Raw genomic sequence first — 24,237 nt, forward strand, 5'->3', positions numbered from 1 at the left:
CAGTGCTACATAAAGTTGCCGGTAAGTAGTTTGATCATCATTAGGCTTTTATTCCTATAAGCGTACACTTAATACAGATTGTAAAATGTTCCAAGTGTTGCAGTATAAGAAAACATGATATAAACATTGGACTAAGCTTCCCATCTCTTCCCTATTGTGGGGGAAACAGATCTATATGTAAGTCGAGGCAAGGTAAAGAGATGCAAATGAGGAAAACATACCCTCCACTGTGCTAACCATCATTTTCACTCTTGAAAGGCTGGAAACAAAGGTTAACTGCTAGACCAGCATACAGAGATTGTCAGGATGGGCTCCGAGGCGGAAACTGAAATAGGGCCAGTGCAAAAGGTTTCAGAGTTATTTCATGCAAAGGCTCCCTTATTAAAAGCTGAACTTTTCAAATGAAAAGAAAATCTTTTACTCAGGCAGCTTGCTGGACATTACTTTCTCCTCTTGCAGCAGGCTCACCCAGGTGGAAAGCCTTGGTCATTAAATCTAGATTTTTGATCGAGTAGATTTTCTAAAAGAAAATATGTGAAACAATTAAAAAAGACTGCTAAGAGCATGATCTACAGATGGCAGTCCAATGCAATGCTGTAAAACAAGTTTATGCATGAAATATACACGATGCTGAAATTTTCCATTTTAAGTAAATAATCTGTTGTTCTGGAATTTTACATTAAAGAAATGAACAAATAAAAATACAAATACAAATAAAATAGTGCACAAAAATTTACAGCATGTTCTGACAAATCAACATCTGAAGAGCAATATTGCATGCCAACCTAGAAAAGCTTCATATTAAATACATTTATGTACTAATTATTTTTAAATTTCTCATTGCAATCTTCACACTTAAATATTTCTGGGCTGAAGGGCATGATAACTGCTCTATAAAGATATTAAAGAATTAGTGGACAGAATCTGTAAGTAGTATGCACTTAAGATACCTTAAAACTAGTCGTTAAGGAGTAAGTGTCCATTTTCAATTAACATTGCAACACCCGGTCCAGGAGATTGACCAACACAATCTAGTTCCAGTACTAAAATATGCAACTGATCTCTCATACATACTATACAAGACATAGAGCAATTAAGTTTTTCAAATTTGTTTCATCTCTTTGGGATTTATGTCATATTAATGAAAATACTATAAGTTGTGAACCAGATGACTGACAAATCAGATTTTAAAAATGATGGAAAAACTTGAGAAATCAATAATCTGGTCAATAAAACTTAACCTTAAACCATCCTTAATGTTAGATTTGTAAAACACTATTCTGCTTCTATAAAAAATGCCTGTGGATAACACGGCATACACTGTAGATTCACCACAGTTTCCTTAATTTACAAAAACAACAGTTTTAAAAATACTGAGGTGTAACATTTACTCCAGACCTTGAAAAGTAGCTTTATGTTTTATTCTGTGCTAATTAGAAGAAGCATATGTAGGTCTATACAAATATTTTCAGATGGACCTAAAAAATTCCAAGACATTTCAAAGAAGAGCAGAGTCTTCCCCATTGTCCTGGACAACTGTTAGCCCTTAACTATCATTACCAAAACAGATTATCAGGTCTGTTACATCAGTTCTGTTTATGGGGCCAGGCCCTACACGAGACGGTGCCGTGTTTCCCCACATTACAACAATGACTACACTTCAAAAGTAATTCATTGGCTTAAATTGCTTCAGGATGTCTCAGAAGTCATAAAAAGTACTACATAAACAGAAGTTTTTTTTCCCCACATGCATTTCGTAACTCTGTCTACATTATTGTAAAACTAAAAGGAATTTATGAAAATAACCTATTTTATGGGGTTGGTGGTTCTTCTAAAAGTGACACAAATCTACCAGGTATATCCAAAATAGTCTGGGAACTACATCCCTAATCAAATCTCAAAATGGCAATCTGCTCAGTGTCCTGAAGAAGACATATACGGACAACTCCTAAAGGCTAACAGGCATTAAACTGTTTCATTTATATGGATCTTAATATTGCTTTTATAAAGTTGTTTACATCTTGGACTCATATCTTTTTCTGTTAACCAAGTTGTTCCTTTGTCCATTTTCACATGAGGCAATAAACACTGTCCAGTGAAAATTTTTCTTACCACCAAACTTAAGTAGACACATATGCAGTGAATATGTTAGAAAGCATTTAATTCAATATCAGAAGCAAAGAGGTTATGTAGAACTAGTAGGATATTATTCAAACCTTCATCCTGTAATCCTTGCTCAGCCAGAGCAAAGTATAAATTCTTTCCAGTCTAATGTATATTAAGTTATCTCTAAGTTTAAATATGTTTGAACCTCAATTCCTTTCTCCACGTGAGCCAGTTAGGGTAAAATATATTTGTTGTGACAAAGCTGTATGGTAAGTCTACAAATAAACCAGTGGGCTTCCTGAAGGCTAAGAGATACATCTATGTTTTCTCCGTGGGTGTGAAAGATCTTGTTTTCAGGATTCAATGCGTTGTGGCCACAACAGTGCAGAAGGTTGGTTTATTTTAGTGTTTGCATTTCTACTTGCACAAACTTTAGCAGGCAGACCTGCAGGACACCTTTTCCACTCGTGCAGGATCATGACAAGTAATCTTCTTTGCAACTAATATGAAAGTAAACAGCAATATCTGGGAGCTTTCAAATTAAAAGAGAGGGTTTGTGTGTTAAAGGTGTACTTGATCCTGCAAGCTGCCCTTGACTCCTGATCAAACTCACATAAACAGCTGCCTCTGCACTGCAATGAGATGCTAAGGCATAGAGAGGGTGTTATCCAAAGGTGGTGCAGTGATGGGAAGGCTGCTGGTGCCTTGCTAATTAGTTTAATTTAATGGTTTTTTTTGTTTCACACTCGAGTACCAATTATGTAATGTTTATCACCATAAATAACCGCCCTACACTCAAGCTGATGTATTTTCTTTCTTTCCCTACTGTTTAATAGGAACTGTATCATAAATACATTTTTTACTGCTTCATAAACAATATCTTCTTCTGCACACAGAGGGCAGGACTTTTCGCATCGACGGGTTTCCTGCCCCACCACCTGAAGGGTCGGCAGGGAACACATCCCTGTTGATCACAGCAGCCCCAAAGCCATTTAACACTCCAAGGGAATCTTAACTCAGAACTGCCAGCTAATTTGATTCGCCAACAATTCTGTAGTCCTAGCAGCAGCAGTGGCTAGGACTGGGACTATAAGCAGTCCCCAGGTTCTAAGTTTCAGAGTCCAGGACCAGGTAAATGCAGTGTGGGGAGGAGGGGAGGGGTGTGGTCAGAGGGCCTGAATGGAGAGGGTAGGGGGGAAAAGAAGCACCTGCAGTGGGAGAGGCAGAGCTTGGCAGGGCTTTGCCCTGCCCCCAGCTCCTCCCACCAGCCTCAAAATTGAGGCCGGGTAGGAAGCACTTAAGGGCCTCAATTAGGGCGAGGGTGGGCAGGCCACCTTTGGCATCACCCACCCCACATAAAGTTATGGTCATTTTGGGGGTGGGTGGGAGGGAGGGCCACACAGGGAATTTTATGGGCCTACCACTGGGGGGACCATAACATTTTGCCCATAGTTTACTGCAATAGGGTTTGGTATTTGTTTTTATAAATAAGCAAACTAAAGCAAAGTTGTGAAATGTAGCATAATCTCTCTACTTTAACGAAATTAAATCTATAGGTGGAACCTCAGAGTATTAAACCTGAAGTATAGTGCTGGGTTTTGATTTCTAAATCAAATTTGCTATAAAATTTAGATCAAACTTTGTACTACTAGGTGCATGTGATTAAGATGCATCAGATACAGTTTATGCTCTCAAGGTAGATTGCCCAAATAAATTACAAATGACTTATGATTAGTATGAAGCATTGGCTATAAATTGACTCAACTGTAAGCATTGTGCAGTTTGTTTATACCATTTGATATAAAATTAAAGTTTTAAATCTGCACTGTGATCTGTGCAGATCTGGATTGATTCCTGTCCTTGTGACCCTTTTTTCACATAATGCCATTTGTTATAAATTATATTTTTACTGTCATCACTATGAAAAATAAAAATTATTTCGCAAAAAGAAAATTGTGTGGTATATATATTACTGTTATTGTTTTGATATATTCAAAGAAAACTGGTGAGTTTCTATCTCTCATGTTTGTACTTGTATATTTAGCATCTGAATTCATAAGTATTTTATTTTCACGCAACAAATGTTTAATGTAGAAATCAAAACTCAGCCCTATACTTCAGGTTTAATACTCTGAGGTTCCACCTATAGTTTTATTTTGCAATTCCAATTTCTAAGTGAATGTAATTCTTGTGCAAATTTAATGGAGAGAAAATGTCTGAAATCAGAATAGTTCTTCACTTAATTAACTTACAAGCACAATATTAAATTTATTTTTTAAGTTAACCTCTTAAGGTACACGTAAAAGCAGCCTATGTGACTCAGTCTCTCATTTTCTTTCCCTTCTCATGGGAAACCACTGGCTTTCACGTGGCATCTTCTTCCAATGGCACAACCAAGATAATCATCTGACACAAATGAGGACTCATGTTCTCCCACACCACAGCAAAACAAACTGGAGCATCAATATATTCTGCGACTCACTAGTTTAGACATTCAAATCAAATTGTCTACATACAAACAGGAATAATAAACAAAATTATGCACCAATTTGTACACCGCTTTACACATGCAGTAAGTGGGAAAAGCAGGCTGTTTCTTTTGATGTGTTATATCAAAAATATTTGGCTTTATTACATAGACAATGGCACCATTCAACATTTAGGAGACCTGTCACACACTCAAGATCAACCACGGCCTCAGTAGGTACCTTTCAAAACAGATCTGCTTTTAGACTCCAATTGCAGGTGTTTAACGTCCTTTCCAAAGACACAATTTTTAAATGCATTTTTGGGATTATTTTAAGGTTCATATTTCATTTCCATTAACACTGATATGAGAATATTAGCATTTGTTTTTCTTTAATAATTGTTGTTTCCATGAAAACTTTAGATAATCTTAATTACAAAAACTGTCTTTTGGAAAAGCCAAGACATAAAATACAAAAAGACATTCCACAATCCATTCCCTCCAAAATAAGTATACAACGCACTTGCATATTATGAGCCCAGATTTGGAATGAAAAAGGGTTTCCCATTCATCAAATTGATTTCCAGCAATGTAGCTAGATAGCGAGCTAAGACGTAATTTTCCCATTTTATATTTTGAAATAACTGCTGTGTTTCAAATCATCATACACTCAAAAACAGAACTTTACTACCAATTTCAAATATCTCAAAAAGTAGCACACAACAATATAGAATGTTGCTATTTTTAAGATAAACAAATAGGACCTGTAATTTATTTCTGATCTTAGCTCTATAAAACATCTGTTTTCTCAATATATCATTAGCATAATTAATGAATACTAATCAATCCAAACAAATGATTTTTTAACTCCTAAAATAAATCATTTTGATATTACAGTAGCTATTGACTCAATAATTTACTTATAGGCAATATATCACTCCTCCATTTACCACATGCTGAAAACTGCTATAACTCTTTTCTGCAACTTCACTTCAGTGTAATGTGTCCATTCTCAACAGAAAAGCACTCACATTTGTTTACAAGACATCGACAAATTCGTGATGTGTGCGTATCCCTTAGGGTAGAATAAATTTAGCAGGCTTGTCCATTCAATCGTTTACAATAAAAATCTCACATTTTTGTATCTTGCTAGCAGATAGAAATTGGGTTAAATATGATTCCACTTCAGTTGTCTCTAATAAGATTAATTAAGGGGGTGGTGATGGTGTAGTGGTAATATCACTGGATGAGTAATCCAGGGGCCCAGGCTAATAATCCAGACTATTACTCATGGCAGTTGGTAGAAATCTGGCATTAAAGGCTCGACTCAGTAATGGTGACCATGAAACTATTGTCAATTGTCATTAAAACCCATCTAGTTCATTCATTTACCGTCCTTCCTTGGTCTGGCCTAAATGTGGCTCTGGACCCACAGCAATGTGGTTACATACGAACATATATACGAAAAAGGAGCAGGTGCAGGCCAGTCAGCCCCTTGAGCCTGCTCTGCCATTTAATAAGATCATGGCTGATCTGGTAGTAACCTGAAATCTGCATCCCATCTACCGTCAATCAATAACCTATCATCCCCTTGCTTACCAAGAATCTATCCATCTTTGCCTTAAAAATATTCAAAGACTCTGCTTCCACCACCTTTTCAGGAAGAGAGTTCCAGACTCACAACCCGGAGTGAAATAATTTCGCCTCATCTCTGTTTTAAATGGGCTACCCCTTATTTTTAAACAGTGACCTCTTGTTCTAGATTCTCCCACAAGAGGAAACATCCTCTCCACATCCACTCTGTCAAGACCCCTCAGGATCTTATATGTTTCAACCAAGTCACCTCTTACTCTTCCAAGCTCCAGCAGATACAAGCCTAGTCTGTCCAACCTTTCCTCATAAGACAACCCACCCATTCCAGGTATTAGTCTGGTAAACCTTCTCTGAACTGCTTCCAACACATTTACATCCTTCCTTAAATGTGACCAATACTGTACACAATACTCTACAAGTGGTCTCACTAATGCCCTGTACAACTTAAATCATAACCTACCACCTTTTGTATTTAATTGCCCTTGCAATAAATGATAACATTCTATTAGCTTTCCTAATTATTTGCTATACTTACATACTAGTTTTTTGTTGACATTTAAATGCCCTCTGAAATGGCCCAGCAAGCCACTCAGTTGTATCAAGTCACTACAAAGTCTAAAAGGAATGAAACCAGGCAGACCTAGTGGGCAGATGATGGCGTAGTGGTAATCTCACTGAAGTGGTAATCCAGAGCCCAGGCTAAAGCCCTGGGGACACTATGGCAGCTGGTGGCATTTAAAATTCAATTACTAAATCTGGAATATGAAGCTAGTCTCAGTAATGGTGATCATGAAACTATCATCAATTGTCATAAAAGGGGAGGTGGTGGTGTAGTGGTATTGTCATTGGACTAGTGTTCCAGGGTAAAAACAAAAATACCTGGAAAAACTCAGCAGGTCTAACAGCATCTGCAGAGAGGAACACAGTTAACGTTTCGAGTACGTATGACTCTTCAACGGAACTAAGGAAAAATAGAAAAGAGGTGAAATATAAGCTGGTTTAAATGGGGGCGGGGGGGGGGAGAGGGGGGGGACACAGGTAGAGCTGGATAGAGGGCCAGTGATAGGTGGAGATAACCAAAAACCAAAAGATGTGATAGACAAAAGGACAAAGAGGTGTTGAAGGTGGAGATATTATCTAAGGAATGTGCTATTAGGTGACATTAAGGGTAGAAAGCAGGATGAGCAAGGTACAGAAAGCCCTAGTGGGGATGGGGTGGGGGGAAGGGATCGAAATAGGCTAAAAGGTAGAGATAAAACAATGGATGGAAATACATTTAAAAATAATGGAACTAGGTTGGAAAAGAAAAATCTATATAAGTTATTGGAAAAAAGGGGGATCGGAAAGGGGGTGGGGATGGAGGAGAGAGTTCATGATCTAAAATTGTTGAACTCAATATTCAGTCCGGAAGGCTGTAAAGTGCCTAGTCAGAAGATGAGGTGCTGTTCCTCCAGCACTGAGCTTCACTGGAACAATGCAGCAAGCCAAGGATGGACATGTGGGCATGAGAGTAGAATGGAGTGTTGAAATGGCAAGAGACAGGGAGGTCTGGGTCATGCTTGCGGACAGACTGAAGGTGTGCCGCAAAGCTGTCACCCAGTCTGCATTTGGTCTCTCCAATGTAGAGGAAACCACATTGGGAGCAGCGAATGCAATAGACTAAATTGAGGGAAGTGCAAGTGAAATGCTGCTTCACTTGAAAGGAGTGTTTGGGCCCTTGGACAGTGACGAGAGGGGAAGTAAAGGGACAGGTGTTGCACCTTCTGCGGTTGCATGGGAAGGTGCCTTGGGAGGGGTTTGAGGTGTAGGGGGGTGATGGAGGAGTGGACCAGGGTGTCCCAGAGGGAATGATCCCTGCGGAATGCTGCCGGGGGGGTGAAGGGAAGATGCGTTTGGTGGTGGCATCATGCTGGAGTTGGCGGAAATGGCGGAGGATGCTCCTTTGAATGCAGAGGCTGGTGGGGCAATAAATGAGGACAAGGGGGACCCTATCATGGTTCTGGGAGGAAGAGGAAGGTGTGAGGGTGGATGTGCGGGAGATGGGCCAGAAACGGTTGAGGGCCCTGTCAACCACCGTGGGTGGAAAACCTCGGTTAAGGAAGAAGGAAGACATGTCAGAGGAACTGTTTTTGAAAGTGGCATCGTCAGAACAGATGCGACGGAGGCGAAGGAACTGAGAGAATGGGTTGGAGTCCTTACAGGAAGCAGGGTGTGAGGAACTGTAATTGAAGTAGCTGTGGGAGTCGGTAGGCTTGTACTGAATATTGGTGGACAGTCTATCACCAGAAATTGAGACAGAGAGGTCAAGGAAGGGAAGGGAAGAAATAAAAATATAAAAACAAAAAAAACTGCGGATGCTGGAAATTTAAAACAAAAACAGAATTACCTGGAAAAACTCAGCAGGTCTGGCAGCATCGGCGGAGAAGAAAAGAGTTGACGTTTCGAGTCCTCATGACCCTTGTCAGATATGGACAGTGTGAAAATGATGGAGGGGTGGAAATTGGAAGCAAAATTAATAAATTTTTCCAGGTCCAGACGAGAGCATGAAGCAGCACCGAAGCAATCATTGATCTACCGGAGAAAGAGTTGTGGGAGGGGGCCGGAGTAGGACTGGAACAAGGAATGTTCCACCTACCCCATAAAGAAAAAGGCATAACTGGGACCCATGCGGGTACCCATAGCCACACTTTTTATTTGGAGGATGTGAGAGGAGTTTAAGGAAAAATTGTTCAGTATGAGAACAAGTTCAGCTAGATGGAAGAGAGTAGTGGTGGATGGGGATTGTTCGGGCTTCTGTTCGAGTAAGAAGTGGAGAGCCATCAGACCATCCCGGTGGGGGACGGAGGTGTAGAGGGATTGGATGTCCATGGTGAAGAGGAGGTGGTTGGGGCCAGGGAACTGGAAATTGTTGATGTGATGTAGGGTGTCAGAGGAATCACGGCTGTAGGTGGGAAGGGACTGGACAAGGGGAGAGAGGATGGAATCAAGATAGCAAGAAATGAGTTCGGTAGGGCAGGAACAGGCTGACACGATCAGTCTGCCTGGACAGTCCTGTTTGTGGCTTTTGGGTAGGATGTAGAGGCGGGCTGTCCGAGGTTGGGAGACTATGAGGTTGGAAGCTGTGGAAGGAAGATCTCCAGAGGAGATGAGATCAGTAACAGTCCTGGAAACAATGGCTTGATGTTCAGTGGTGGGGTCATGGTCCAGGGGGAGGTAGGGGGAAATGTCTGCGAGTTGACGCTCAGCCTCTGCAAGGTAGAGGTCAGTGCGCCAGACAACCGCAACACCCTTGTCAACAGGTTTGATGATAATGTCAGGGTTGGACCTGAGAGAACGGAGTGCAGCAAGTTCAGAAAGAGACAGGTTAGATTGGGTGAGAGGAGCAGAGAAATTGAGATGACTGATGTTACACCGACAGTTCTCAATGAAAAGATCAAGAGAAGGTAAGAATCCAAAGGGAGGGGTCCAGGTGGAGGGAGAACATTGGAGGTGGGTAAAAGGATCCGTTGAACGGGGAGAGGACTCCTGCCCAAACAAGTGAGCACAGAGACGAAGGCGGCGGAAAAAGAGTTCAGCATTGTGCCGAGCCCTAAATTCCTTGAGATGAGGGCACAAGCGTTCCAAGGTAATGCTCTGGGGACCTGGGTTTGTATCACACCATGGCAGATGGTGGAATCTGAACCTAATAAATATCTGGAATTAAAAGTCTAATGATGACCATGAAACCATTGTTTTTCGTTGTAAAAACCCATCTGGTTCACTAATATCCTTTAGTCTGCCATCCATGTGACTCCAGACCTACAGCAATGTGGTTGACTCTTAAATTCCCTCTGAATTGGGCTAGCAAGCCATTCATTCATTTCAAGGGCAATTAGGGATGGTAAACAAATGCTGGACTTGCCAGCGACATCTATATCCCATGAAAGAATAAAAAAAAATTGACCTCAGCACTGGAAACGACAACAGCACACCCAGCCCGGTTGACCCTACAAAATCCTCCTTTGGGCTTCTGCCAAAATTGGTAGAGCTATTCCATAGACTTGTCTAGCAACAGCCTGACATAGTCATACTCACCGAATCATACCTTACAATGTCCCAGACACCACCATCAACATCCCTGAGGTGGCTGAAGAGTGGTATAGTCAGGAGGGAATTACTCTGGCAGTCCTCAACATCAACTCCAAACCCCATGAAGTCTCATGGCATCAGGTAAAACAAGCAGGAAATCTTCTGCTGATTACCACCTACAGATCTCCCCCCTCACCTGGTGATTCACTACTCCTCCATGTTGAACACTAACTGGAAGAAACACTGAGGATGGCAAGGGCACAGAATGTACTCTGGTTGGGGGACTTCACTGTCTCTGTAGCACCACTACTGACCAAGCTGGCCGAGTCCGAAAGGACATAGCTGCTAGACTGGGGCTGCGGGAGGTGGTGAGCGAACCAACAAGGAAAAACCAACTTGACCTTGTCATTATCAATCTACTTGCCGCAGAAGCATCTCTCCATGATAACATTGGTAGGAGTGACCACCACACAGTACTTGTGGAAACAAAGTCCCGCCTTCATGTTGAGGATGCTCTCCATCATGTTATGTGGCACTACCACCATGCTAAATGGGATAGATTTTGCATAGATCTAGCAGCTCAAAACTGGGCATCCGTGATGCGCTGTGAGCCATCAGCAGCAGTACAGTTGTATTTGACCACAATCTGTAACCACATGGCCTGGCTTATCGCCCACTCTATCATTACTATCAAACTGGGGGTTCAACTCCAGTTCAATGAAGAATGCAGGAGTGCATGCCGGGAGCAGCACACCAGGCACGCCTAAAAATAAGATGTCAACCTGGTGAAGCTACAACACAGGACTTACTTGCACACCAAACAGCAGTAGCAGCATGCAATAGACAGAGCTAAGCAATTCCACAACCATTGGATCAGATCTAAGCTCAGCAGTCCTGCCACATCCGGTCGTGAATGGTGGTGGACAATTAAACAATGGAAGGAGAATCTACAAATATCCCCATCTTCAACGAAGGGGTAGCCCAGCACATCAGTGCAAAAGACAAGGCTGAAGCATTTGCAACCATCTTCATCCAGAAGTGCCAGGTGAATGATCCATCTTGGTCTCCTCCGGAGGTCCCCAGCATCACAGTTGCCTGACTTCAGGCAATTTGATTCACTCCCATGTGATATCAAGAAACGGCTGAAAGCACTGGATGCTGCAAAGGCCATGAGCCCTGTTAACATTCTGGCAATAGTACCGAAGACTTGTGCTCCAGAACTAGCTGTGCCCCTAGCCAAGCTGTTCCAGTACAGCTACAACAATGGCATCTACCCCGGCAATGTGGAGAATTTCCCAGGTGTGTCCTGTCCACAAAAGGCAGGACAAATCCAACCCAGCCAATTATCGCCCCATCAATCTATTCTCGATCATCAGTAAAGTGATGGAAGATGTCATTAACAATGCTATCAAGCAGTACTTACTCAGCAATAACCTGCTCACTGATGCTTAGTTTGGGTTCTGCCAGGGCCACTCAGCTCCTGACCTCATTGCAGCCTTGTTCCAAAAAAGGACAAAAGAGCTGAACTAGATGAGGTGAGAGTCACTGCCCTTGACATCAAATTTGCAGCTGACCGAGTGTGGCATCAAGGAGCCCTAGCAAAACTGAAGTCAATGGGAAGTATGGGGGAAACACTCCACTGGCTGGAGTCATAGCTGGCACAAAGGAAGATGGCTGTTGTTGTTGGAGATCAATCATCTCAGCCCCAGGACATATTGGCAGGAGTTCCTCGGGGTAGTGTCTTAGGCCCAACCATCTTCAGCTGCTTCTCAATTATGTTCCTTTCATCATAGAAGTGTGGATGTCCACTGATGATTGCACAATGTTCAGCACCGTTTGCAACTCCTCAGATATTGAAGCAGTCTGTGTCTATACGCAGCAAGACCTGGACAATATTCAAGCTTGGATAAGTGGCAAATGGCATTCGAGCCACATAATTGCCAGGCAATAACCATCTCCAACAAGAAAGAATCTAACATCTCCTCATGATATTCAGTAGCATTATCATTGCTGAATCCCCCACTGTCAAACATCTTGAGGGTTACCATTGGCCAGAAACTAAACTGGACCAGCCAATAAATACAGTGGCTACATGAGCAGGTCAGAGGCTGGGAGTTCTGAGGTGAGTAACTCACTGCTTAATTCCCTAAAGCAATTCCACAAGGCACAAGTCAGGATTGTGATGGAGCACTCTCTGCTTGTCTGAATGACTGCAACTCCAACAACACTCAAGAAGCTCAACACCATTCAGGACAAAGCAACCCGCTTGATCGGTACCCCATCCACCACCTTCAACATTCATTCCCTTCACCACTGACGCACAGTGGCAGCAGTGTGTATCATCTACAAGATGCACTGGAACAACTCGCCAAGGCTCCTTCGACAGCACTTACCAAATCTGCAATCTCTACCAGCTAGAAGGACAAGGGCAGCAGGTGCATAGGAACACCACCAACTTCAATATTCCCTCCAAGCCACATACCATATTGACTTGGAACTATATCACCGTCGCAAAGTCAAAATCCTGAAACTCCCTTTCTAACAGCGTTGTAGGTGTTCCTACAACACATGGACTGCAGCGGTTGAAGACGGCAGCTCACCACCACCTTCTCAAGGTCAATTAGGGATGGGCAATAAATGCTGGTCTAGCCACTGTTGCCCACATCAGGGTCAACTCTTTTACTGGGAACAATGATATGAGTTGAAACATCAAACATTAAAAACATTTAAAAAATGAAAGTATTTCAGTTTAATTTTAATGCAAAACAAATGTCATATTTAGTTGTAAACTACTGAATGTGCACAATTTTTAATTTGTTTATTTACAGCATTTACTCCACTTGGTTAAACCTTAATTTACACATCCTACCTGTTGCAACTTGGAACCAGTATACTGAATCATGAAAAGGTCAAATCACAGTTAATTCAGGAAAAGTAGACTGTGTCAGGAATTAATTTGTAAAAATACCATTCAGCCAACGAAGTCTACTGTGTTGGGTTTTGCAACCTTTATGCCTTTTTGAGATAATAACTCTAGTCTCCTAAAAAGGATCATCATCTAAGCTATCTGCAAGAAAGTGATTAGCTGCAATTAGTATTTTGTTATAAATAAAGGTGACAATAAGGTGAAAAGTCAAAGCTCACAGGAAGAAGTGGATATCTCAAAGCAATCAGGGATTCAAACAATCAATGAATCAACAAGTTACTACACTGTTATCAATTAAAACTATAGATGCTGTTACACCATCCATAATTTATTATTTTCAATAATCCTTTGGAATAGTGAATCTCCTCTTGCTTTCAAAGTTGGGTATGTAGTGTATATTAATTTTGTCCATTTCAAAATATATCAGAAACCAACAGTTTCCAGGATATATAATGAATTGTCAAATATTATTCAGTTTCTTTTTGTTTGAATCGTTCAACACTTGCAGCATTCATTATGTGCTTTTGCAAAGTGCTACCAAATTTGCAACTTTTTTTCAAAAATTCATCACTTAACACTCAACACCCAATATTTGACGTAGCTTATTTTACATAACAACAAAACAATGTAACCTTATTTTTGCTAATGCTGCTTCTTCTTTAGTCCATAATGGTACACTTCAATTATTGCAATGCAGACTGAGATAATAACAGCATAATTAGCAAAGGGGGGAGGAATTCTTGGAATGTCCAACACTTGGTTGATCGAAGGAAAGGATCAGTGTTGGATGTAGTTATGGAGAATGAAACGGGGCAAGTGGAAATGTTTTAGTTGGTGGGCATTAGGGAACAGTGATCATAATATCAGGTTTAAAATAGTTACACAAAAGGACAATGAACAAATGAACTGAAGGAGTGTTAATTTTAGTGAGTTAAAAAGGGATCAGACTGGAATCAAAAATGGGTAGGAAAAACAGTGATGGCAGGAAAATATAATAATTCTCATAATGTTATTGCAATTTATTGCAAAATAGTAGTATCTGTGTCTATGTGTGTGTGTGTGTCTTAATTGGATCAAGGGCAGCTGGTCTGAAGGCTTTGATGTGGTAGAAAATGAGCTAGGTTTGAAATGTTAAGTAGGTAGACATATGTGTCAAGGGAACATTTGCATTTTAAATAAACCAGGCTAGATGGCTTTCAAAAGAGGGAGTGAAATGTGTTACCTAACAAGGTGAAATTCAGAAACAGTGCATTTATTTTTCCCAAAAATTACTGGTAAAACTTAGTACAATGAGAGACTTTAATTATCAGAAAGGTGAAGTTCAAAGACATAGTGAAACAATGGGAATTTGTATTCAAAGGGGAAAATATGTATAAAGGCTGTGTTTAAGGGTAGGCATTTTAAGATCCAACAAGTGTGAAATGCCTTCAGAATCTATGCCTCAAGCTGCTGTCTACAATGAGCTGAGTTTAAGGAAACTCACTTTGAACTGGATTATCAGGGTGTCATATTCCTTTGCCTGGCTCTTTTAATATCTATGGGCAGAATTTTGCCTTTGGCGGGGGTGCTCAGTGGGGGCGGGCGGGAAGCTGACCACTGCCCGTGATCGACTCCGCACCACGATTTCACGCGGGCAGGCCGGCGCGCTGAGCGCTGCCTGTGTGGGCTGGGGGGGACGGGGGGGTGAGCCAGGCATCGCATGCAGTTCGCGCATGCGCGAGAAAGAGCGCTTCACTCTCCCTGGGGGAGATTGAAGCGCTGTTTAAAAAATTAATAAAGACAGTAAAAATTTAATAAAACATGTCCCCTCATGTGACATTAGATGGGACATGTTTTTAATTCCAAAAAAAAGTTTTTATTTAACGTTTATTTAACGGTTATTTAATGTTTATTTGCTTTAGGAAACCTCATCCCGCTCATGGATGAGGTTTCCTAAAATATGTAAAGGCCGCATGGCCTTTTCGCCTACCTGCCAACCATAAGGTTGGACAGGCAGCGTAGATTTGAATTTAATTATATTGTTAATGGCCTTAATAGGCCTTTTAATTATCAGTGGGCATGCAGCCGACTCTGGCGCGCGCTCGCTGAACGAAATATCATGTTATTTTACGCTCGCGGCGCACATTGAGCATAATATTCTGCCCTATGTGCCTTATTGTTGCCTTAACAAAAGTGTAACTGGGAGTCAGATTAAGTAGAGGATTTAGAAATTATTATAGTTGTAAGTTGTAGACATATGTATGTACTTAAAATCATTTATCTTATTAATAAATGTTTAATCTAGTTTGGTAAAAACCTATAAGACTTGATGGTCTTATTACTACTAAATTCAAGGCACACATTTCGAAATTTATACAAATTGCAAAACAAGTTGTGGCAGTTGTTTCAAGTTTCCCTCTAGGATTTGAAAAACTCAGCATTTACCATCAGCTGTGCCATAACAGTGATCAAACAATGGGAGGCCTTCAAAGAGGAAATATTTGGTTACAGAGAACACACATTCTCATGAGGGGGAAAGGAAAGGCATCTAAAACTAGGGTTCCCCGGACAGTTAAAGGTTTAGAGAATAAAATGAAACAAAAAAGGAGGCTTATGACAAATGTAAGGTTGATAATATAGGAGCGAAGCAAAATTAATACAAGAAGTGCAGAAAAGTTCAAAAAGAGGGAAGAAGAGAGACATAGAAAATAGACTACAGCCTAACATAAAAGGGAACTCAAAAACAATCAAAGAAAGGGTGCAGTCAATTAGGGACCAAAAAGCATAACTAAGGAATTAAATGAGTACTTTGCTTTTGTCTTCATTAGAAAAGAGGCTGCTGCTAATGTAGCAGTCAAGGAGGAGATAGTAGTAATATTGAATAGGATAAAAATAGTTAAGAGGAGATGCTCAAAAGGCTGGCATTACTCAAAATAGAAAAAAGGCGCCTGGCACAAATGGATGCATCCTAGTTTACAGAGGTAAGGTGAAAATTATGTGCACAGGCTTCCACTTCTCCTTGGATAGGGATGTGGTGCAGAGAACTAGAGAATTGAAAATGTTTCACTCCTGTTCAAGAAGCGGAGCGAGATAAACCTTGCACTGCATATCAGTCAGCCTAACATCACTGGGCAGACTTTTAGAGACACAATTAATTGTAACTTAGAAAAGTATGAGCTAATTAATGAAAGTCAGCATAGGTTTGTTAAACGCAAATTGTGTTTAACTATCATGATCTAGTTCTTTGATGAAATAAAGATGAGGATGCATGAGGGTGGTGCATTTAATATTCTGCATATAGATTTTCAAAAAAGTGTTTATAAAAGTACCACATAATAGACTTGTTAGCAAAATTAAAGTTCGCATATGTGTGGGAGGGGGGTGAGAATGTGTGTGCGGGAAAGGGGCGTGTGCGCGGGAGAGGGGCGTGTGCGCATGTGTGCAGGGGAAGGGCAAGTGTGCATGTGTGCGGGAGAAGGGCACTTATGCAGGAGAGGGGTGAGTGTGCGTCTGTGCAGGGGAGAGAGGCATAGGGTGTGTGCACGTATGTGGGAGAGGGAGGGAGGGCAGGATGAGAAAGAGGGAGGGAGGTGTGTGCGTCTGGCTCACTCCCAGTTTCAGGGTTCTCATTCACTCTCACCTCCACACACCAACAGCTGGTCTTACCACTTTCAAGGGGGTGAGGGTGTGTGAGTGAGCACCCTGAGACTGGGAGCGAGCTGGACACACACACTTTCCACCCTTCCACATTCTAATGGTTATCTTTATTTATTGCTCATTTTTTAAAAATATCAATTTATTGTTGCGAATTTTTTGATCAGCAAGTTGTTTTTTGTTAAATTCATGTTTAATGTTGTGCCAAACCTTATCTTTCCAAAATTTGCACTTCACCCCTCCCCCTACCCTGGTGTGTGACAAAAATTGAAATGTGGCCCCCCACGTGAAAAGGTTGGACAAGCTTGGATTAACAGACAGTGTCAGTGTGCATACAAAATTAGCTAATGAACAAAAAGCTGAGCGTAGTGGTGAATGGCTGTTTATCAAACTTAAGTACATAGCATTGTTCCCCAGGAGTCTGTATTAGGACCAGTGCTCTTTTTGATCAATATCAATGACCCGTTCTTGGGTGTACAGGACATAATTTCAAAGTCTGCATGACACAAAATTCAGAAATGTAGAAAATAATAAGGGAGGTTGTAACTCTCTTCAAGAAGTCTGAAGCAGACTGATGAAAAAGACAGACATGCAGCAGATGAAATTTTACAGAGAGAGGTGAAGTGATACATTTTGGAAGAAAAATGGGGAGAGGTACAATAAACTAAATGTACAATTCTAAAAGGGAGCAAGATTAGAGAGCTTAGGGGTGTATATACAAAATCTTTGAATGTGGCAGACCAAGTTGAATTTGCTTTTAAAAAGCACAAGAGAACAATGGCTTTAATAATAGATTAACAAAACCTTTACAAAATACTGGTCAGGCCTCAGTTGGAGCATTTTGTTCACTTCTGGGCACCACACTTTAGAATGTCAAAGCTTTCGATAAAATACAGAACATTTACTAGAATGGTACCAGGGATGAGGGAGTTCAGTTCAATGGTGACACTAGAGAAGCTGGGGTTGTCCTGCTTAGGTCAGGGAAGATCAAGGGGAGATTTGATAGAAATGTCTGAAATCATGAATGGATTTGACAGAGCAAATAAGGAGAAACTGATTAAAATACTAAAAGAATTGGTAACACAGATTTAAGATGATTGACAAAAGAACTAGAGGAAATGAGGGGAAAAAGAAATATGAGTATATTTTTGTGCCCCAGGATTCATAGCCTGTAAAGATGGTGGAAGCACATGCAATGGCAACTTTAAAAAAAACTGTACACATAGCTGAAGGAAATATATTTACAGTGCCACGGAGACAAGAGCCAGGGATTAGGACCAATTAGGTAGCTCTTTCAAAGTGCATCAGAGGTGATTTGGGCCTCCATTTGTGCTCTGTATCATTCCGATCCATAAAATTAGATAACAGCAGGCCATTCTGCCCATCAGGCCTGTGCCAGCTCTTTGTAAGAGATATCTAATTCATGTCACACTCCCTTGCTTATTCCCTATAGCCCTGCAATCCTTCCCTTTTCAAGCACATATATGATTCCCTTTTGAAAGTTACAATTGAATCTGCTCCATCACCCTTTAGGAAGAGAATTCCAGCTCACAGCAATTTACTGCATAGAAAAAATCCTCAGCTCCACCTGGTTCTTTTGCCAATTATCTTAAATCTGTATCATCTGGTTACTGACCCTCCTGCCAACAAAAACATGTTTCCCCTATCTACACTGCCAAAATCTATCATAATTTTATAAATAGTTGTGTTTTGATTTACAGAAAATAAATATTACAACTGAGTTGTAGATAAACCGGGCATTCAGAACTTGGAATCTAACCTCACTCAGTTTGGACCATTGTGCAATTATCAGAAAACAAATTTAAATCTCCCCAGAACCATAATTTAAAAGAAATACAGAAACAACATAAGGAAACAAGATAAACAAGAATGATCACATCTTTGAAAAAAGTCAAAAAGGCAGAAAAAGAGAATAGCAAAGCAGTAAAAACTGAATTGTAACACCTTGGGTAGCTCAAGTGATACAGGATCTGCCTGCCGACAAAATAGTTACAATAATGATCCTAGTAACACTAATGACTCAAGATTCTGTGCTGTAACTTGGAAGTAAGTTTGGTCAATAAGCTAATAACTGTTAACTGCTATAGTCACCTCAAATCACTATAGACCAGTCACTTATTGGCCAATGAAACAATGACAACAGTTGTACATAATGCAGTTAATCTCATCGTTTTGACCATAGGATGACTGACAGTTCCTGTGGGAATAGACGAGGTAAGGAGAAAGAATTAAAGAAAGTTAGATTACAAGGCAAAAATAAATCACAGGAAGACACTAAAAGGAAAAAAAAAATCAAGAATTGGAGGCAAAAGCAAATAGAAAAAAAGCAGAGAGAAAAATAATGTAGAAGATAGTCGCAAGGAAATTAAAAACAGAAACAAAAAAGACAAAAGCAGGACAAATAGGGGAAATTAAATGCTAAATAGTCCTGGACTTGCAAACTAACATTAGCTTCTGAAGGGTGGGAAAAAAAGATTTCTATGTATTTCCATAGATTTAAAATGCAGGATTGCAGGCTTGAAAATAAAGTGTTGGAGATGTATCAAAAAAATGGATCAAAGATTAGGTGAAGATTTATTGCAAGTAGTTTCATCTAATGCAAGAAAGATGAATTGATTTTGGTTAAATTAGATATAACTGACAATTCATTGGTAGGGAAGATGCATTATTTTCCAATTGTTATCCTCCCATGGTTTAAGTGATTTGTGCTCTATTGTATTTTACGAAAAGAACAGAGGAACTTTCAATGATTTAGATTGTACGTATTAATCATACCCAGTGGCTGTGAACCATATATCTAAAACTGAAGAAGATTTTTGACATCTAATTCTGTGACAAGACTTTGGCGCTAGATACCCTACTCATACCCATAATCTCAAATCCATTTACTGATACAGTTGAACAATTTTCTGTTTTAATTCTGTGAGGTTTAAGGTGTCATTTCATTTCTGCAACCAAATAAAGCAAGGTGAGAATATTTAGGCTTCTGTTTTTCTAATTTTGAAGTAAATAGAATTGAAACCAAATTAGCTAAATTCAGATTCAAAGCAGTTTTCTTAAATTGTGTATCACTGCTTCCCATGACTAAATGTGCTCAAAAATTAAAACTTTCAAAATAAAATTGAATATATTAGGGCAAAGGAAAAGAGATAATTGAGAAAACTTTTATGACACTCAAAATGAAAGGACATCTGGCAGCACATATTATGTGAATTTTTTGGTAAAACATTGTAATTAATTAAAGCTATTAATGCATCCAGTGTTTCCCAGCATATTTTCTACTGAGGCAATAAAAATGCATACTACTTTGGCATGCGTGGCCATGAAAGCATACCAAAACAACAAAAAATACTTAATCCATATTAATTCATGAAACATTCAAAAAAAAGACAATAGTTTCTAACTTGTTAATTTAATTTTGGACTTTGCTAGTATCATACAAAGACAAACCAGCAGCTTTTTAAAAAATTAATGGGACAGTATATGTGAATTAAAATTAATATTCCTTTTACCCCTATTCCTCTGCTCTTAATTTAAATGGCATATGTACCTGAAGCCAAGAATATTAAATAATCCATTCGGAGTTAAACACATCTGACATAGTTCATCACACCATACCAGCTAGTTATTTCTCTCACCAACAACTGTTCACAATAGGATGTAGGTTCTCTGTCCTTTAGAACAATTTTCGAATACATTGCCAGTGACCAAAAATAAAGAAACTCAGCAGTGTGTATATGCACACCTTCCACAATATGATTTAAAGCTCAACACCTTTCAGGTTTTGGAGGAGGAATCAGTAGTATTTTTTCCCTTTCTTCCTGCCCTTTGCTGGTAACACCATGGGTACGTCATATGTCATAAATACCATGAGAACTAATCCATCAGTTGTAATGGCTCCTATAAAACACCACTGTGAGATTGCAATAAGACTGGAAAATAGGCTACAAATCCCAGCTATGCTCAGGCTCGCAATGAAGCGAGACAGAAAAGAGGTGGGAAAGGGATCAAGAGATAGATGGCCACCTGAACCATGGCCAGAAAGGGCAGAGGTCACAGGCCAAGGTCTTTATAACATCTCCACCACCTAACTTCAGTAAGGTACTAGTTTAAGCTATCATAACAGCTACACAGGACAAAGAGAAAGAATAAATACGCTTACCTTTGTAGAAATCTTCCTGGGTCCCTTTCTGCCATTTCTATTTGCCATTCCAGACAGTCGAGTGAGTCTTGCTTGGAAACCTATCAAACAAGCAGTAGTTTAAGAGATTTTGATATGACCTATTTGACAGCTATTTCAGTTAAAAGGGGCATGGGGTGCACTTTGACCTCAACCCTTTAAAACACTGCCAGTCAGGCAAAAAGTAATTGGCAAATATAATTGTTAGTTTTTATAGAATAATAATATCTTGATTTGGTAGGAGAAGGAAACATATTAACCCTTTGAGAATTGCAATCACATCTTGGCACCAAAATCAAAGACATCAGAAATAATTTTAAAATTTATTCCATGAAAGCCAAGTTAATAAATGTTCCAGTGTTCCACAGTCCACAAATTTGAACATAAAATATTCTGAATTATTTTTGTAGGTGGCTATTTGGTAGAAATATAGATTTTAATCAAATACTTGATGACACATTTTTACCTCATCTCAATTTGCTCTTCATCTCAGGCTCTATTTTCCAAGACCTAAATATTACAGTTCTTTTCTGTATTTTATTCTGTAAATTTTCCCCATTTGAAGATTTACAATAACCACTTCATGTAAGTTTAGTCATTGTCCATAATAAATACAAATCCAACTGTATATAATGTGTCAGCTGTGGGTCAGTGGGAACCATTCTCACCTTGAAGGCAATAGGTTGTGGTTTAAAGTCACTCTAGGGACTTGGCCTAAATTTTTCAGATGGCTGGAGGTCAGCTCCCACCATCCAAAGGTCGGTGGGTAACTCATGACGGCCAGCTCCAACAACTCCACAGCCAATTTACACTCCAATGAGTGTTGATATGCAGCAGCTCTCTAAGGCTGAACTTCCACCAGTGAGGGGCAGCAGTCCTGCCTTAGAGGGCTGCCAACAATCTGACAGTGCTGCAGTGGACTGAAGAGGAGGAGGGGGGTTGGTTGGAAGGTCACGAGGGGGCGACTGGGGTCTGGAGGGGGGCGGGTAGGAAAGGAGGTCTGGAGATCACTGGGCCTTAAATGGCATGCACTCCCAGTCAGAAGGAGGCTTCTAATGAAAGTGCACACCCATCCCCCATACCTTCCCACCCGAGATCTAATTTTTGCTTTACTTTTGGTTTCCCCCACAGACACCCAACAGTTCCACCAACCTGAAAAGTAAGGCTGGGCAGACCCCTTAAGTGGTCATTAATTGGTCACTTAAGGGCCTCAAGTGGGGCAAGGGTGAGCTTCCCAACCGAGGCCTTGCCCGCTCCAGCATAAAACTGCTGTATGGCCAGGGCTGGTGGGAACCTGGAGGGAATCCCATCCCTGCAATTTGATGGTTCCGCCAGTGAGGGAGCATAAAATTCAGACTGTGAGCACCAAAATTCCACTCCAGTGCAGTACTGAGAGATTGCTGCATTGCTGGAGGATCCATTTTTTGGATTAACCTCCTCTCAGGTGGACGTCAAAGCTCCCGTGGCAGGGAGTAGGGTTCTCCCTGATATCCTGGCCAGCATTTGTCCCTCAACTAGATTATCTAGTCATTATCACATTGCTGTTTGTGGGACCTTATGGTGCGCAAATTGGCTGCCGCAATTCCTACATTATAAGAAATAGGAACAGAAATAGGCCATTTTGCCCTTTGGACAAGCTCTGGGTTTTAGTATAATCATGACTGATCTTCTACCCCAACTCCACCTTCACACATTATCCCCATATCCATTAATTTCCTTGGTATCCAAAAACCTATTGATCTCTGTCTTTGATAGACTCAACTACTGAGTATCCACAGCCCTCTGGAGTGTATTGTAACAATGATTACACTTCAAAAATTCTTCATTGGCTGTAAAGCACTTTGGGATGCCCTGAGGTCATGAAAGGCATTATATAAACACAAGTTCTTTCTTTTCTTATATGTCAGTTTTATCATAGAAATTTTATTCATTCACTCTATTACATACACAGAATTCTACTATAGGTGGAAAACTACAAAAAGTTTAAGTCAAAGGGCTAAATGTTATGCAGCAAGTGTAAGAACTTAAGTAAAAAATGGGCTCAGACACAAAAAAGGGTTTAACTAGTACACAAGCTGAAAACATGTTCTGATAAATTAATATGCATTTGTAAACAATAAAGCATTAACTATTTTAACAAAATATACAATTAGTATTAAATAACGACATGCAAGGTTTGGAATATGTTAAGAAAGCATCTTCCTCTTCTCTTTGTACATAAGTCACTTTTTATCTTGCTTCCATCTATTGATTCTAGCAAATCTACTCAATCTATTTTCTTCCTAAAGGAATTATACACTTGGCAAAGGCATGAAAAGAAAAAAAAAAGTCCCAAGTTAACACATATCCAATATCCTAAAACTGACAGTCTAACGCTTCACAGTTCAGAACCACTGGTAACTCGCCTGTCAAGCAAACAAGTAAAATTATTTAATAACTTCACACCTGCAACTGGAAGCAAAATGGTACTGACCTCTCTGGGCTGTTTGCGACATGAGAGGGAAGGTGCCAGTTAAGATGCTTTCAAATACCGGATCTGGCAGTTCACTCTCCAGTTCCAGAGCATCATCTTGCTCCCACCAGGGAATGATCCCGGCAATACCACATGCCCCACCAGATTCACCCTCAAAGAACCAATCACTTTGTTCATCGTCACCTTTTAAAAGAAAAGCCAAGTCTTAAAAGAAGTAAATTTATGTCAAAGGAAAAATGTACAATACAACTATTCTCTGCCAAACAAATATGTAATATAACTTGGCATATGCCTGGTATCCAAAATGCTCAAAACATCCATGAACTACTCATTTTAATATGCTGTTAGGAACAAAATTATGCCACTTAAATCTCAGAATACAAACCTATAAAACATGAAAGGGACAGAGGGGTGTTACAAGATAATTAATTTATTGAAAATGAAAATACAGGAAATACTCAGCAGGCCATGCAGCATCTGTGGAGAGAAACAGAGTTAACATTTCTGGTTGATGATCCTTCCTCAGAACTCCGAAAAGATACAAGTATAATAGGTTTTGTGCAAGTGAAAGGAGGAAGTAAGAACAAAAGGGAAGATCTGTGACAGTGTGATGGTGTGGAAGATGAGGACAAGTGGAATCCTATCACAGTTCTGGGAGGGGTTGGGGTGGAGGGTGGGGGAAGAGGTGACAGCAGAGGTGTGTAAAATAGATCGGACATTGCTGAGGGCCCTGTCAACCACACTGGCGGGGGTAATCCTCGGCTGAGGAA

At 40.2% G+C, this 24,237-nt stretch overlaps 1 protein-coding gene across 10 annotated transcripts in view; it reads right to left on the reverse strand.

The window, feature by feature from the left end:
• The window catches only part of LOC121290006 (G patch domain-containing protein 2-like), a 287,430-nt gene that overhangs the window by 225,098 nt on the left and 38,095 nt on the right, over nucleotides 1-24,237 (reverse strand). For 9 of the 10 annotated variants that reach the window (XM_041210147.1, XM_041210129.1, XM_041210139.1 and 6 more), the window contains 2 exons: nucleotides 23,468-23,650; nucleotides 20,977-21,056 (listed from right to left, as the gene is read on the reverse strand). In XM_041210147.1, the coding sequence (XP_041066081.1) occupies nucleotides 20,977-21,056; nucleotides 23,468-23,650 (263 nt within the window). Of the gene's footprint in view, nucleotides 1-128; nucleotides 521-20,976; nucleotides 21,057-23,467; nucleotides 23,651-24,237 lie in introns of those variants that run through there. The other variant, XM_041210172.1, reaches the window with a different exon arrangement.

Source organism: Carcharodon carcharias, chromosome 2 (assembly GCF_017639515.1).
Source record: "Carcharodon carcharias isolate sCarCar2 chromosome 2, sCarCar2.pri, whole genome shotgun sequence".
In the NCBI taxonomy this organism is placed as follows: domain Eukaryota; kingdom Metazoa; phylum Chordata; class Chondrichthyes; order Lamniformes; family Lamnidae; genus Carcharodon; species Carcharodon carcharias.